General features: G+C 41.1%; 1 protein-coding gene across 2 annotated transcripts in view; it reads left to right on the plus strand.

The window, feature by feature from the left end:
* LOC133520191 (choline transporter-like 1) overlaps positions 1–17,645 on the plus strand; it is a 33,589-nt gene that overhangs the window by 5,228 nt on the left and 10,716 nt on the right. For both annotated transcript variants that reach the window (XM_061854561.1, XM_061854560.1), the window contains exons 3-9: positions 4,414–4,583; positions 7,552–7,611; positions 8,648–8,815; positions 9,481–9,616; positions 10,427–10,574; positions 11,211–11,348; positions 12,446–12,608. In XM_061854561.1, coding sequence (XP_061710545.1) covers positions 4,414–4,583; positions 7,552–7,611; positions 8,648–8,815; positions 9,481–9,616; positions 10,427–10,574; positions 11,211–11,348; positions 12,446–12,608 — 983 coding nt within the window. The remainder of the gene's footprint in view (positions 1–4,413; positions 4,584–7,551; positions 7,612–8,647; positions 8,816–9,480; positions 9,617–10,426; positions 10,575–11,210; positions 11,349–12,445; positions 12,609–17,645) is intronic.

The following is a 17,645-nucleotide window of genomic DNA, read 5'->3' on the forward strand; positions in this document are numbered from 1 at the left end:
CACGGAGCCAAGATTCCCGAACGCTCTAGTGTCTCCCCACTGAGATGTTGTTATACGCGCATAGGGAGCGTGCATGAACTGTAGGAGGCAGCACAGGAGCCGTCAGATTTTTGGCGCGAGGCGTAAATGAGATGTTTATTGTTCCGATGTAGCCCACAAGATGGCAGAACCTACTATGCACAAGAAAACACGTGACGTGTAAATGTTTATGGTTCCGATTCAGGCCACAAGATGGCAGACCCTCCAACGCGCACGGTCCCTATAGAGTTGTCTCGCTTATTTATTATTTATTTATTGTACAGAAAGAAACATAAAACAGGACAGAACATACATCATTTGTACAACGGCGAACTTATCCCTTTCAGGGATTTCTTCCAGTTAACCTTTGAGCAATTAAGGGGCCGTCCGATTTACGTTACGTTTATTCGTATTAACGTCAGTCTTAAACGCGACTTGACGTGAAACATGTATTTCATACAATTTTTTATTTTTTTTATTCTTTGACATTTGGAGAACCTTTACACCTCCAAATCTTATTAATGTCATTATTATTGTGTATTATTATTTTTCTCAGACCGTGGGGACCTTATAAATCTCCAAACTTAATGTATTAATACGTCTCTGTCATATTGTATAATATACTTGACTTGGTACATACTAGTTATGTACAGAATGTAGCATTAGTTTATGAGACTGCTAGTTTAACAGTCCAGACGCGGTTTATTTATTTAGAATAAATTTTATTTTGACACTTGGAGAGACTTTACACCTCCAAATTTTATTAGTATTAGTACTCTGACATTGGGGACCTTTTACATCTCCAGATTGAATGTGTTTTTAACCATAGAGACTATACATCTCTATTGTATTGTAGTAATTATTTATTTTAAGATTATTATAATGTAATGTTTACCCAGGTATTGGCTATTGTATTTATAAATGTTGTTATGTATTTTTCATGTCACTATATGATGTTACTATAAATGTTGTATTGACTTGTAAAAGAGCCCTTGAGGCCTACTTGCAGAATAAATTTTTGAATTTTGAAACTTGACCGTGCGAACGACGTGTATGTTAAATGAAAGCCAAGGATCGAAATATAATCAATATAATTAACTCGAACCAACAAAAGTACAATTAATATCAACAATTATCAAGACAACATTCTCGCTCGAAGTCAAGTACAAAAGTGTGGCGCGCCGGTCTTCTCCCTTCGACCGCAACTCGGTGGCGTGAGAACCCGTCGGCCCCACTCTGCTCGCTCGGATGTGACGTCAGCCGGCGTCACCAAGTGCTGCCATCTCGCGGCGACAACATGTATGATTCATACATCAACAAGTGCGAAAGTACTATAATGTCCCATAATTTACATCTCGCAAGAGCACGAGGGAAAAATCTAATTAAATCTATCATTTAATGGTCATAACATTTGTCATTAATTTTCAAGAGCAGTCAGTCCGTTTGCACGATTGATGAAGATAAAAAAACCGGAAATGTGCGAGTCGGATTCGCCCGCCAAAGGTTCCGTACTTTTTAGTATTTGTTGTTATAGCGGCAACAGAAATAAATCATCAGGCGGGTCCACACAGAGCGATTGCCTCACGCACAAACCGGCCAGTGTAGACGTGCCTCGGCCGAACCGGCGCGTGCGTTTTCCTCGCCTGAACGCGAGCCTATCTGTGAAAATTTCAACTGTCTAACTATCACCGTTCGGTGACACCGGTGACAGACGGATAGCGGAGTCTTAGTAATAGGGTCCCGTTTTACCCTTTGGGTATACGGAACCCTAAAAACGCTCTTTTTGACAGCCTATTTTTAGGGTTCCGTAGTCAACTAGTCCGTCTGTCTGTCTGTCCGAGGCTTTGCGCCGTGGTCGTTAGTGCTAGAAAGTCGTACAATAAAATCTAAAAATTTCATTTTTTTAGGGTACCTCCCCTACACGTAAAGTGGGGGTGAACATTTTTTTTTGCTTCAACCCTACAGTGTGGGATATCGTTGGAAAGGTCTTTCAAAATTAATACGGGTATTCAACAAACATTTCTTGATAAAGTGAATATATTCGGAGATAATTGCTCCGAAAGAAAAATGTGTCCCCCCCTCTAACTTTTGAACCATAGGTCCATAAATATGAAAAAAATCTTGGAAGTAGAGCTTAAGAAAGACATTAAATGAAAACTATAGTTTTTGAGTTATCGCAAAAAGTTTCCCCTTCATAGTAAAAAGACGTACACCCACAGTTCATCCCTTGGTTAACAATCTACCATACTTTAAGCTCCAGTTTAGCTTATTGTGACGGAAGAGTACCTACGGAACCTTACTCTGAGCATGGCCCGACATGCTCTTGGCCGGTATTTTATATTACTCGGCACCCATTCAAACATAATATTGATAATGATAAGTTGATAACCATCACAAAACTCAGCGTTCTATTTCTTGACGTTGATCGATAATTGTGTACTTGTTATTGTTACATTTTTTTACCTACTGGTTGACCCAGAAATGGTCGGCAGTTATATTGATAATGATTGCGTTTACAACTTTTTACTTTTTGAAATGTAGGTAAATGAGGTAACACGGGACGACGAATAAGTATGTATGAATCCGTAATAAACACTAATCAATTTGTAAAGAGGCCCCAATGTGGTAGCCACGTAGCCAGCCACACTTATCCCGAATCCACACTTAGGCATCCGTGACCTTAGATCTGATTAGAATATACGTCAAAGTAGTGTAGAGTTGGACCATCTGTGGAATCATAACAAAGTGTGGTAATCATTGACATTTATCTAAGGACGGGCCTTACGGGCAATAAGAAGGGACTAGTACAGTCAAGTGCAAAAATATGTATCTAATAAATCGTCTCTTAAATATGATACCACGCTCTTATTACACTGGAATAAGATGCTGTGGGACATATTTTTGAGTAAACCCATATTTTTACACTTGACTGTTATGTACAGCTGTGTCACGCACACGACTTCGAGCCAATCATGCAGTCTAACGCCACAACGCGATTGGTTGATGAGTTCGCATCACACGCGCGATTGGTCGCAACAAGTTGCATTAGACTGCACGATTGGCGGGAATTGAGTAACCCCACTGAACTAGCATCATTCTTAGTGCCTGTAAGGCCCGTTCTTAGATATATGTCAATGGTGGTAGTGCTAGTTGCTATTCCTATGAGAATATGGCGTTTATGTTGGCACTGCCACACTTTGTTATTTCAGTCCGTGCAGAGTTAGGTTCAGATTCAGATTTTTATTCATAAAACAGTATTTTACATGTCAAAATTAGGTTGGTACATAAAACAATTTCTTTACAGAAAATTAGGCACATAAGTTAAATAGGCGTTTAACAGCTACATACATACAGGTTCACAAACTATAGTTTGTGTCATCCACGCCAGGATGACACGCAGATGTGTCAAATCTAATCTTTAATTATATGGAGTGTGGAATTACGAGTAAGAGGAGTGGCATCTCTTATGGTAGAACTGTTGCAAAAGTGTCCAGCTGTCAGCTATAAATAATAGTTCCAAATCTCTCCAGAGTAGCGCTAGAGTAGCTAAGAACCTAGGCGTCCTTGACGGAGTGAATTGCGCTGTCTATGATTTGATTTTTTTGTTCAAGTACTCTAGGTATTGTAGCGACACCTATTTAAAGTTTTTTGATGACACTTTTTGGTACATGGAGATTTCGTTCCTTATGTCCTCCTTCCGTATTTAATTATATATAGTCCTCCTCATCGTTTTCGATGACGGCGACCCTAAATAAACATTATGGACGTTGTCTAGCATGACCCCTAATGTGGCTGGCCAGGCCGAACTTGCTCTTAAATACTCTATTGCACGCGTGACTATAAAGTTGGCCAGCTGCGTTGAACGTGTACACGTAAGATGGCCTTAAGAAATTTGGGATGTGTCTACGTCTATACTTATATATGTATATTCAATATCAAATTAATTAAATAGCGATCTTTATAGCTTAACTAAGTATCGTAAGGGCGAGGCCACACTGGTGCGTTGCGTTGCGTCGCGTTGTCGCAGCGCATTTAATGTGGCATGTCATAAAAAATATATGTAAAACGACGCAGCGTCGACGTCACGCGGACGCCTGCGACGAAAAAACGCGATGCAACGCAACGCACCAGTGTGGCACCATTGCTCCAAAATTTAAAAATATTTTTTTATACTTATTATATTGAGATAAGTGCCGATTTAAAGTAGACCATTACTACTATCTTAAATAAGGTTCTAATATAGCTTTAATATAGAGCTTTTGCAGCACTTAGGCATCTTTTACGGTACTCTTTTCCATCTCTCGCACTGAACTAAATAAAAAACATCACAAATATCCCACTTTAAACTAAGTATGTAGTGATCCCACTCTAATTCCAAATTCTTTCAATTTCCAGTATGTTCCTTGATCATGGTTTCCATACTGCATCTGCTAGCTACTGTGGTATCTTGGATTTTCATGATAGTGGTATCAGTAGTAAGCATCGCTGGCACTGCCCTTTTGTGGTACACCTATTACGAGTTAAAACGTGGAAACCAGAACTTCACCGGATCCATATATTTGACAGTAAGTTATTTATATTATTTGTTATAATACAACGCACGCCGCTCAGCCGGTCAACCTTGGGCGGATGTGGTGGACACGGATCTGCGCGAGCTCCAGATTGAAGACTGGCGAGAAACTGCACAGGACCGGGATCAGTGGCGAGCAGTCGTGTTGGAGGCCAAGACACACTTTGGGTCGCTGCGCCACCTAGTAGAGTGGTATTATTCTACAACGGGACTCACGTAAAATTTACTTTAAAACCTCCGACGTTTCCCCGATTAAATTCCGTTGTAGTGAAAGTTTCAGCGTTTCAGGGCTAAGTGTTTCACAAAACACACTTCAGCCCTAATCCCTGTGCGTGTGTCCTAATCATTCTTCTGTACGGAGCGGAAACCTGGACAACTTACGCAAAACAAGAACGCCGGCTGAACTCCCTTCATATGCGCTGTCTGCGGAGCATACTTGGCATTACGTGGAAGGATCGCGTGACAAATGGGTCTGTTATACACGAGGCACAGCTCCATAGTATCACAGCCATACTAAAGAAGAGACTACTGAGGTGGCTTGCGCATGTGTATCGAATGGAACGGACTCGTTTACCACGTCAAATCCTGCTAGGGGAGGTTGCAGACGCAAAAAGACCGGTCGAGCGGCCAATGCTGCACGTCAAAGATTGCGTCAAGCGTGATATGGTTGTCTTAATATCTCATGTAACCAATGGCAAAAACTAGCCGAAGACCGACCCGTTTAGCGTCGTGCTATTCATGATGGTCAATCCAAGCACAACGATGCCTGGTTTACCTCTTTAAAAGAGGAATAACGAGTAAGGCCTCTAACCCCCGCCCACCTGGGGGAGCATACACCTGCCGCGTGTGTGGACGTGGGATCCTCTGTCGCATAGGGCTATGGGTGAGAGTCAGAATGGCGGGTGTACCTAAATAAAATCAAATGAAAAGCATACCATATTTTTGTACCTAATTTGTACTATTTAGTACCTCGTTTAAAAAAAATTGTACCTCACGGTACGTAAAGTTATCATCAAAAAACAGGTCACCCGCCATCCTGACAGTCAGAATGGCGGGTGTACTTTATTACGCTATGTTCCCGTGGTTATTGATAAATTCTATAAAAGCCAAATTTTTGTTACTTTTTTTGTACCTTCATATTCAATTATAATATGAGTCATTTTATTTGTGCTTTCCAAGTTTTACTCATTTTATATTTTGCTTGCTATTACAATTTTGCAGGCGTTATAATTTTTCAAGTTATCGATTTAATTTTTAAGAAAAACCGCTAAGGTACAATTATTTTTATTACGCCAGGATTTAGTACCTTTAATGTTTAATCTGTTAAGTTCTAATAGCTCCGAAAATCGTGTCTTAAAAATGATTTTTCTTAGGAAGATTTCTTTGAATTGGCGCCTAGCCTTTTTTAAGACATGATTTACTGAGTTATTTGAACTTAACAGATTAAACATTAAAGGTACTAAATCCTGGCGTAATAAAAATAATTGTACCTTAGCGTTTTTTCTTAAACATGAAATCGATAATTTGAAAAATTATAACGCCTGCAAAAGTGTAATAGCAAGCAAAATATAAAAAGAATAAAACTTGGAAACCAAAAATAAAATGACTCGTATTATAATTGAATATGAAGGTACAAAAATTTGGTTTTTATAGAATTTATCAATAACCACGGGAACATAGCGTAATAAAGTACACCCGCCATTCTGACTGTCAGGATGGCGGGTGACCTGTTTTTTGGTGATAACTTTAAGTACCGTGAGGTACAATTTTTTTTAAAGGAGGTACTAAATAGTACAAATTAGGTACAAAAATATGGTATGGTTTTCATTTAATTTTATTTAGGTACACCCGCCATTCTGACTCTCACGGCTATGGAGCCACGAACGCAAGTGTCGTTACCAGGATGCTGCTTTAAACATCTCACACAGATGAAAAGGCCTCTTATTATTCGTGAAAGTTAAATTGAATTTATATTTCTGTTTATATTTAAACGATTTTTTACTTAAGACCTCTTTAGAAAAATAATTAGCGACCACGGCTACTTTCTATCACCGCACCGCCCGCCGTCGGCAGGGTGTTCATCCTCACACCCTAGAACCTAAATGGTCACGCACTGTGCGGTTTAAGAGGAACTTCCTCCCGCGCACGCTCCGGTTGTGGAATGAGCTACCTGCCGAGGTTTTCCCGAGGGTCTACAGTATGAGGTTCTTCAAAAAAGGAGTGTACAGATTTTTAAAGGGTCGTCAACGCGCATGTAACACCTCTGGAGATGCAGGCGTCCATAGGCTACGGTGACTGCTTACCATCAGGCGGGCCGTATGCTTGCTTGCCACCGTCGTGGTATTAAAAAAAACCCTCTATTGATCGTGTCATTCATGACGACGCGTGCCCTGACTATTATTGTCATGTTAGTAAAGTTAGATTTGACAAATCTGCACGTCATCTTGGATGACACGAACTGGTCTCTTTTAATTTTCTTTTTTTTTTGTGGTTATTCGCAGTTTGCTAAACCTTCTAAATTTATTTTTTCTTTTAAAACTAAAAGCAAAATAACTTCGTACATTTAAGTCGGATCTCGAAATAAAATGTGGCTTTCCATTAGAGAAGGGTCCATATGTTTCATTTTCAATAAAGACCTTTTTATCAGAATTTCAGATACCTTTTTATTGCACTTGAAGCATAAGACACCCACACTCGCGTCTCCCGAGCGTCGGCGTCTAGTCAACTCTGAGGCTGCTTCTCAACGCAACATTGGCACAACTGCTCAGCGACGCCATTTTCCATAGCGCTGACTAGACGCCGACGCTCAAAAGACGCTAGTGTGTAAGGACCCTTCGGTGATGGAAAGACATTAACGAATGCATGAAACTGCAATGAACTCTAAAGGAAATGGGAAATAAAGCGAATATAGCTAATAAGTATTTTAATAAGGCCATCGGAATAATATGAATGTTTTGTTTTAGGAATCTCTTAAGAATGAGACTGCATTCCTCTGGTATTCTATAATTGCTACTATTATTACGGTAAGTAACATATTCTTTGAACTTTATCTGCGCAACTAATCTGTTTTGAATTAGTTAGTTTCCGACCACACTTTCTGTTTCAACATAAAAATTATGTTTCCGAACACTGCCGTTTTCAAAAAACTGGCATTGGGCCGCATCAAAACTGTATTTTCGGTAAAGTTCGGCCGAAGTTTCGGTTTCGGTATAAAAATTTGTTTCAATCGGACATTACTTTAAATACACTACAACCATATAGTTAAAAGATTGGTAGAGGTAGAGTCGTAAAGAGAGACAAAGAGATTTCATTACACAACAGAGCGAAAGAAGAAAGAAGAAATTAGCTTGGCATAGCCATAAAGTCAGAGTTTTGTCTTAACCGTCCCTACCTCTGTCTGTCAGTTGTGTGTGTGTGCGGGTAGGTATATAGTAGCGGCAAATAAGCTATCATATATTTCAGATACATTTATATGCATACATTTTGTAATAATTTCTCAAAAACGGCTCTAGTGATTTCGATGAAATTTACAATGTAATAGGTGCGTACAAAAACGACAATTTGATCAAAATGAGGTTCATTTTTTTAAATAGTTTGTTCGAGTTTTCGCGGTAGCCCGATGGGTATTAAATTGTGAAGTAATGGTGCGTGAAATTTTTAAGCCAAAGGCCTACGAGGACGAAAAATCCATCCATCTAGATTTTATTGTTGTGTGCATACATTAATTGTGTGTGTGTGAGTGAAGTAGGCTAACGTTGCAACGTGCAGTGGGATGTAATTATTCATACCTATATATCGTCAGATAACAAGCAAAACTCACTAATTACCACTACAAGTTCATAGCCACAATGAACCATATTACTACTGAATTAAGGTTGATTGTTGTTTAATTATTTTTTAGTAATTAGTGACTTGTTTGTCACCTGACGATATGGTGATGATGATACAACAATTATTCACATAATTAATTTCACGAATTTTAGACATTTTGCCGCTACTCTAGGTTCTTAAACATTAAAATGAAATGACATAAGAATGTAATAATTGTTTTTGTTCAAGGTGATCTTACTACTGCTAGTATACGTGATGCGTTCCCGCGTATCGTTCCTGGCTCAACTGTTTCGTGAGACCGCTCACTGCCTCGGCTCCATCCCAGCTCTGTTTATCCAGCCGATCATCACTTTCTTCTTCCTCGTGCTGTTCTTCGCCTTCTGGTCTATTGTCGTGGTGAGTACTTACTGGTGGGGACCGCCATGTTTCTCTGTCCAACCAGTGCCGTTTCTATCGAATAGACGGCGCTGAGTTCGCTAAGGTCTTTTTTCACACGTCTCTCCAGCGGTACCTAGGATGTCCACACGATCTTCACCCATCCGGAATTCCGGACTACGTGCCTGAGCTACGTGCGTGTGCGTGGTTAGTATAAATAAATAGTTAATAATAATTCAGCCTACCCATATACGTCCCACTGATTTCTTCGTGGATGTGTGCAGCTTTCTTCACGCTGTTTTCCTTCATCGAAAAATGAATGGTAAAAACTCACTGGCACCACCGCTTTTGTGGTGAGTACTTAATTGTTAAATGGTTCTTCCAACAGGCTAAGTTTTTTTTTTATATTGTGTTGTGGGTCTGGATCCATCCTGTTTTTGTCGAAACGCTTCTTATTCAAAGATATACATGGTCGTGATGTTTCTAACCCTTTTAGTAGGTACCTTCCTTTGATTAAGTTAGAAACGCCTTATGTGATAAAAGATTCTATAAGCCTTTGACTACCACAGTCGGCCATAGCCGATAAATGCTACAGTATAAAATAAACCTAAATACATTCTAATAAAGTGTACTATTGCGTGGCGGCCAAAAGATTAAAGAGTTGATAATATATTATCATTTTTCAGGCTTGCCTCGCAACAGCCACGTATCCCGGTATCCCGTACAAATATAACTTCTTCATCAACGGCTCCCAGATGCCAGATCTGGTCAACAACGCGTCTGTCAGGACCCAAAACGTCAACAGCAGCGCTACACCTAAACGTAAGTGCAGCCGGCGGGGTCGCCATGTAACTCGTAAGCGAACGGTCACGGCTCGAGCGTATTTTTAATTTTACTAAAGCTTGGCCAGCGAGTCGCAGCAGCCACGTATCCCGGCATCTCCTACAAGAACAACTTCTTCATCAACGGCTCCCAGATGCCGCATCTTGTCAACAACGTGTCTATGAAGACCCAAAACGTCAACAGCAGCGCTACACCCAAACGTAAGTGCAGCCGGCGGGGTCGCCATGTAACTCGTAAGCGTACGGTCACGGTTCGAGCGTATTTCTAACTGAACTAAAGCCTGGCCAGCGAGTCGCAAGTGTCGCAACATTCACATATCCCGGCATCCCCTACAAGAACAACTTCTTCGTCAACGGCTCCCAGATGCCAGATCTCGTCAACAACGTGTCTATCAAGACCCAAAACGTCAACAGCAGCGCTACAACAAAACGTAAGTGCAGCTGGCGGGGTCGCCATGTAACGCATAAAGCGTACGGTCACGGTTCGAGTGTATTTATATTTAATTATACTAAAGTTTGGCATGCGAGTCGCAACAGCCACGTATCACGGCATCCCGTACAAGTACAAATTACGCGTCTGTCAGGACGCAAAACGTCAACAGCAGCGCTACACCAAAACGTAAGTATAGCAGGCGGGGTCGCCATGTAAGACATAATATAAAGGTTAAACGAAAAAAGTGCATAGCTATTTTCCATAGTGTAAATATCCAGAGGCGAAAATGGGGCCTACGTTTGTATGGAGAATCGGTCGTCTATCCCCTTAACGATAAATATTATTTCCACGTTACAGAATTCAATCTGGACCCCATCGAGTTCAGCCCCTGCTGGGTGCAGAGCATGTGGTGGATGTGCCTCATCTGCCTCGTGTGGGGCAGCGAGTTCATCCTCGGCTGCCAGCAGATGACCATCGCTGGGGCCGTGTCGCACTGGTACTTCCGGTAAGTTGGGATATTTAGCTGGACCCCAACTAAACTAGGCCTTATTGACACTCAGCTATGTGGCAGTTCTTAGTGGAGCTCAATGAAGCCCAGGATTAGGAGAGTTAAGTAGGTATCTGATATAGGCCTTATTGGAATTGGTCCGGTTTTCTAAGTTTTCTTACGCCGTTTTCCTACAATAAAATACCAACTGGTATCGAACCATGATTAATTCATAAATTCCAATATCTCATTGGTTCGCACCAATCTCAGCTCGCTATGGGGTTTTAAATTCTATTTCTAAAATTACCAGTTCAAAAATACCAGTGTTTGTAAATACCAGTAAATAAATACCAGTGTATGACGACCGGTTTGGCTTAGTGGGTAGTGACCTGGGGTTCAAATCCTGGTAAGGGCATTTATTCGTGTGATGAGCATGGATATTTGTTCCTGGGTCATGGGTGTTTTCTATGTATTTAAGTATTTATAAATATTTATACATTATATATATTGTTGTCTAAATACCCTCAACACGAGCCTTATTGAGCTTACCGTGGGACTTAGTCAATTTGTGTAATAATGTCCTATAATATTTATTTATTTATAAATCTTATTCTTTAGTTCAAAAACACACGGTTTTTTTTTCTTGTTTTTCAGCGGCGAAAACGCACACTCTCCCGTCCTGTACTCCATCGGCAAGCTGGTCAAGTACCACCTCGGCTCCGTCGCTAAAGGCTCCTTCCTCATCACGCTGTTCAAGATACCGAGGCTTATACTCACTTATCTACACGCTAAGTAAGTAAACACTCATATTTTTCTTCTTCTTCCTCGCGTTGTTCCGGCATTTTGTCACGGCTCATGGGAGCCTGGGGTCCGCTTGACAACTAATCCCAAGATTTGGCGTAGGTACTAGTTACGAAAGTGACTGCCATCTGACCTTCCAACCCAGAGGGTAAACTAGGCCTTGTTGGGATTTGGTTTGGGGCACACACATTTTACCACTTTGGAAGTGTCTCTCGCGCTAACTGTTCAGCTTAGAAAAAAATATATATTAGAAACCTCAATATAATTGTTGAAGACTTATCCATAGATACACCACACGTATGGGTTTGATGAAAAAAAAAATTGAGTTTCAATTCTAACCCTCAAAATTTATTGTTTTTTTAAAACTTCTTACTAGATCTCGTTCAAACCAATTTTTGGTGGAATTTTGAATGGTAATGTACATCATATATTTTTTTTAGTTTTATCATTTTGTTATTTTGGAAGTTACAGGGGGGGAGGGACACATTTTACCACTTTGGAAGTATCTCTCGCGCAAACTATTCAGTTTAGAAAAAAATGATATGTATTAGAAACCTCAATATCATTTTTGAAGACCTATACATAGATACCCCACACGTATGGGTTTGATGAAAAAAAAATTCAGTTCTAAGTATGGGGTACCCCCAAAATTTATTGTTTTTTTTTTCTATTTTTATGTGAAAATCTTAATGCGGTTCACAGAATACATCTTACCAAGTTTCAACAGTATAGTTCTTATAGTTTCGGAAAAAAGTGGCTGTGACATAAACGGACAGACAGACATGACGAATCCATAAGGGTTCCGTTTTTTGCCATTTGGCTACGGAACCCTAAAAACCTAACCTAAGATCCCGCCGGCAGCGGGGCGGGCCCGAGCTGCCGCTGGTCAGGGCCGCAGAGAGGAACCGACGTACTATCCGCCGTGGCCAACATCACCGCTTGCTGCATTTTATTATTATTTGTTATTATGTTATACAAGATGAAATTGTTGTTTTTTATTATATTACGTCGGTGGCAAACAAGCATACGGCCCGCCTGATGGTAAGCAGTCTAAAAGCAGTATTTGTATAAAATGTTGTAATTTCCAGATTGTCAGCCAGAGCCGACAAGGGCTCCGAATGCGCCAAGTGCGGCCTCAAGTGCGGCATCTGCTGCTTCTACTGCCTGGAGAAGTTCATGCGCTACCTCAACCACAACGCCTACACCATCATCACTATAGAGCGGTGCAACTTCTGCAAAGCAGCTGGCAAGGTATACTTACTGTAGTGACTATAGTGAATAAATAATTGTAACAGCTTCAACCATAGAAGGCGTCTGTCAGGCATTGAACGCAACAGCAGCGCAGCTCGCTCTGTGGTTCAAAACAAACGGCCTCTCATTGAACCTATCTCTATCTCTGTGGTTTGGCAGAAGTATATTGTAAATATTTATAAGGCATGAAATGTGAATAAACGTTTTTTTTTTTTTTTTAAAAGACTCACTACATTCACTTTAATTTAGCGGGCCGCTCTATGACACCGCTCCCTGTTCAGATCGATGGAACATCGCTTGACCAAACCACCACCACAACCTTTCTAGGGTTCGAAATTGACTCGGGTTTGAAATGGGATAGGCATGTCGACAAGTTGTGCAGCAGAATAGCTAGTGCCTGCTTCGCTCTAAGCCGAGTTGCTAGGACAGTGACTCCAGAGGTCGCCCGTACGTGTTACTTTGCAACCGTACACTCTCTTTTGCAATATGGAGCTGAACTCTGGGGTCGCTGTGCTGAGTGGGAAAGGGTCTTTCGCCTGAAAAAACGTGCCATTAGAATCCTTGCACGAGTACCAATTGATACACCGGCTAAAGACCTTTTTAAAGAGTTAGGGATTCTTACGTTACCTGCTATTGTAATTATGCAGATAGCAGTTTATGTGCGTGAAAATATTCACACCTTTAAAACAAATGGCATGATACATGGGCGCAATACTCGAAATGCAGATAAGCTCGTTGCTATCAACCGCAAGCTTGCCAAGTCCTCGAAACTGACTCATGTGACGGGCCCCACAGTATATAACCGTCTACCAAAAAATATAACTGGGGCCTCGAGCGTAAGCAGCTTTAAACATCGCCTAAGAAGTTGGCTTATTGAGCGCCCGTTCTACAATTATGACGAGTTCATAATGACCAATTAATAATTGTGCTATTTACTTTGATTACTCTCTATTGAAAGTATTGAATTTTTTATTTATTAGTGACTTGTAAATTAGCTTTACAAATGTAGTAAATCAAACACCGAGCTCAGATGACAACTGGTTTATTAAAATAATAACGGGTAGATAAACCTTGTTATAGAACTACCTACAACATCTTTCCCTTAAAAATAATAAGCATGCATACTAAACTTACGTATATAAAACTAAAGTAAACTTGAGAAGAATAACTCATTTATACCTAATCATTCCTCTCCTCTTTGTTTCAAAAGAGAAAAGAAAAGAAAAACGAACAAAAGAGATGCGAGAATAATAATAAGTTTTTGAAATGAGTACAAGTAAATTGGTATACTTAAAACAAAGCATTGATATCAATACCCATTTTGCGAGCTCTGTTACGAGTCAGTGTGGGCTCGTTGGGCTGAGTAGTTTGGGTAGTAAGGCTCGTACACGGGTTTGGAGCCTGCTCGACAACAGGCGCACACTTTACATCGAGCGGACTCGAACCCTGTCCCGGGGTTTGCGTGGTCGGTGGCGGTGGCGCAACCGGCTCGCACTTAATTAAATGTCTGCGATTACGACGGTATTCCATACCTCTCCGATTTTTTATTATGTATGACCGGGGAGTACTACACGTTTTTACAATTTTCCCTCTCATTTTATTAGTCATACTAGTGTGGTCCATTATTATTACGTCATCGCCAACATTTAATTTTGCAAGATGCCTACAACGTTTGTCATAGTTTGTTTTTGTTTTATTTTGTTGCTTAGTTAGTGCCTTATGACAACGCAAATTCATATTAACCGGTTCTAACAAACTATGATGAACAGGCAACCTGCAATTCAACCTTCGACCCATTAACAATTGCGCGGGGGAACCTATGTTTCCACGTGGCGTATTTCTGTAACTTAACAAATCTAAATAGAAATCCGTGCCACTATTTATTGATTTTGTTAAAATCTTTTTTATACTTTGAACGGCTCTTTCGCTCTTTCCGTTAGATTGAGCGTAGTGGGGGGAAGATGTTATGTGCTCAAATCCCCATTGACTTTTGAACCGATTAAAATCCCGACTTGTAAATGTGGTAGCGTTATCTGTGATTATTGTTTGCGGTATCCCGTATCTAGCAAAATTCTCTTTCATAACACTAATTACAGATAATGATGTCATGTTTTTCAACTGAGCCACCTCAACATATCCCGAGAAATAATCAACCATAATCAGAAAGTACTGCTTTCGATACTCAAATATATCCATTCCTACTTTACACCACGGCAATTCTGGAATAGGTACTGGCAACATAGGTTCCCTAGCGGGAGCATTCTGGCACTCTTGGCAGGCCTCACAGCGCCGCACATACAACTCAATGTCGCGTGTGATGCCTGGCCAGAACAATACCTCTCGCGCGCGGCTCTTGCAGCGGTCAATGCCCTGATGACCGTCATGAATGATTTTTAGCATTTGTTCTCTTAACGCAGCAGGGATTAGAATAAGCTTATTTTTAAAAATTATGTCTGTAATTATTTGTAACTCGTCTTTATATGACCAATAACATTTCAATTTTTCAGTAACATCACGTTTGTACTGTGGCCAACCCTTATTTATATATTCTTTTAACTGACACAAGGCTTCATCTTTTACAGTTTCCTCCCTTATGAGCTTGAGTTTAGATTGTGACATCTGTACGCTGTCCAGTAATTGATTCACTTGGTACACAACACATCTACTTATTGAGTCATCATATAAATCTGGAAGAGGCGCGCGCGATAAGGTATCGGGTATATACATATATTTACCAGGTTTATAGCTAACTTTTAAGTCATAACCCTGCAAACGTAACAACATTCTCTGTAAGCGTACTGGGATAGTGTCTAATGCTTTTTTGAAAATACTTTCTAATGGTTTATGGTCAGTTTCTACAATAACATTCTTTTGACCATAAATGTACTGATGGTACTTCTCACACGCGAACACAATCGCCAGCATCTCTTTTTCTATTTGCGCATACCTCATTTGTGTGTCGGTGAGCGTGCGCGACGCGTACTCGACAGGCCGCCCGCCCTGGAGGACCGTGGCGCCCAGCGCCACCGAGCTCGCGTCTACCGAAATCACTACAGGCTGCGACGCGTCAAACAGCGTCAACACTGGCGCATTACACACCAAATCTTTTAATTTAGCAAATGCCGCGTCGTGCACGGAATCCCAACACCATACGGATTCTTTTTTAAGCAATCTAGTTAATGGAAAAGTATGTTCCGAATAATTGGGGATAAATTTAGACAAAAAATTAATTGCACCTAAAAATCGCTCAAGCGATTTTTTATCCTCAGGCGTGGGCATATCTTTTATGGCCCTAATCTTTTCGGGATCGGGTCTCATACCGTTTTTATTGAATACGTGTCCTAAGTACGTTACTTCCTCTACACGTAACTTACATTTATCCTTATTAAATTTCAAATTTATTTCCATTGCCCTTTTTAATAATTTATTTAACCTTTCGTCATGTTCTTCCTTCGTGCGGCCCCAACAAATAATATCGTCAATGAACGAGTCGACTCCATCTAAATTTTCTAACAGCTGTTTAATCTTAGCATGAAATACTTCCGAAGCACAATTAATTCCATATGGCAAGCGAAGATACTGGTATCTGCCAAATGGCGTGCCAAACGTGCATAAGTCGGCACTCTCTTCATCCAATTGTATAGCCCAAAACCCCGAACTAGCATCTAAAACTGAAAAGTACCGGGCCCCGTGAAGTTTAGCAGCTATTTCATTGATAGTCGGCAGTTGGAAGTGAGCGCGTTGCACGGCGCAGTTGAGCGGGCGGGGATCAAGGCAGATACGAAGTGACCCATTTTTCTTAGCCACGATAACTAACGCATTTACCCATCGCGTGGGATGACTCACTTTACGAATAACTCCTAACTGTACCATTCTATCTAGCTCTTGCCGCAATTTATCATGTAGACCTATCGGTACCTTCCGAGTGGCACTAATAACCGGCTGAATAGTCTCATCCACCACTATGTGGTACAGCCCTGGAAGACAGCCTAGCCCTTCAAATAAATTACTATATTTAGATAAATCTACAGAATGGACACGTTTAATTAACCCTAACTCGGTACAACTGTCACGCCCCAGTACGCTTTCAGAATGCTCGTCATCAGCTATTGCAAATTTTAGTTTATAAACCCGGTTTTTATAATACCAATCCATAATAGAAACACCTTTAATAGGAATAACATCGCGAGAATAAGAAAACAATCTCGTGCTCGGTTCGTCTACAATCAGTTTTGGGTCACAACCTAATTGCAAATACCTGTGATAAGATAACATATTTATATCGGCACCACTGTCAAGTTTAAAATTTTCCTTGCCATACTCACTTCTTAGTGTCTCATACCAGTCTTTTGATGACGAACTCACTGACGAAACATTAGCAATCACCGGTACATAAAACGACTCGTACTCATTACCCGATTCATCGTCACAAACCGCAATGTCATACACCTTTTTATTATTTACCGATTTACTCACACACATTCGCGCAAAATGCCCATAGCCCTGACACATGAAACACTGCACTCCATTAGCCGGACACTTGCCGGGGTCACAGGTCTGGCCGCACCCCGGACACGGGCGGCGCCGCGCCGCTGCCCCCGGGCCGGGCGCCCCAGGCGCCGCGGCTCGGCCTCCAGCGCCCGCCGCCTCGGGCCCCGCGGCCAGCCCTGCCGCCACGGAGCTGCACGGCGTCCACTTGCGAGGGACCCGCGCTTATTTTGAGTGCGTCTAGTCTCCGGGAACCGTCACTCGATATCTCATCCGCTTGGCAAATTTTTATCGCCTTATCGAGTGTCAAATCCTCCGTACGAAGCAGTCGGTCTCTCACGATAGTGCTACTTATGCCGCAGACGATACGGTCGCGAATCAAATCCTGTTCCAATGAGGAAAATGCACAGTTTTTTGTTAATAACCTAAGTGCCGTTACGTATTGGCTTATAGTTTCTCCATTTTCTTGGCTGCGAGTAAAAAATTTGTATCTCGCTAAAGTTATGTTCGGTTTCAGACCAAAATATCCATCGAACTTTTCTTGAAGGA

Source organism: Cydia pomonella, chromosome 7 (assembly GCF_033807575.1).
Source record: "Cydia pomonella isolate Wapato2018A chromosome 7, ilCydPomo1, whole genome shotgun sequence".
NCBI classification, from domain to species: domain Eukaryota; kingdom Metazoa; phylum Arthropoda; class Insecta; order Lepidoptera; family Tortricidae; genus Cydia; species Cydia pomonella.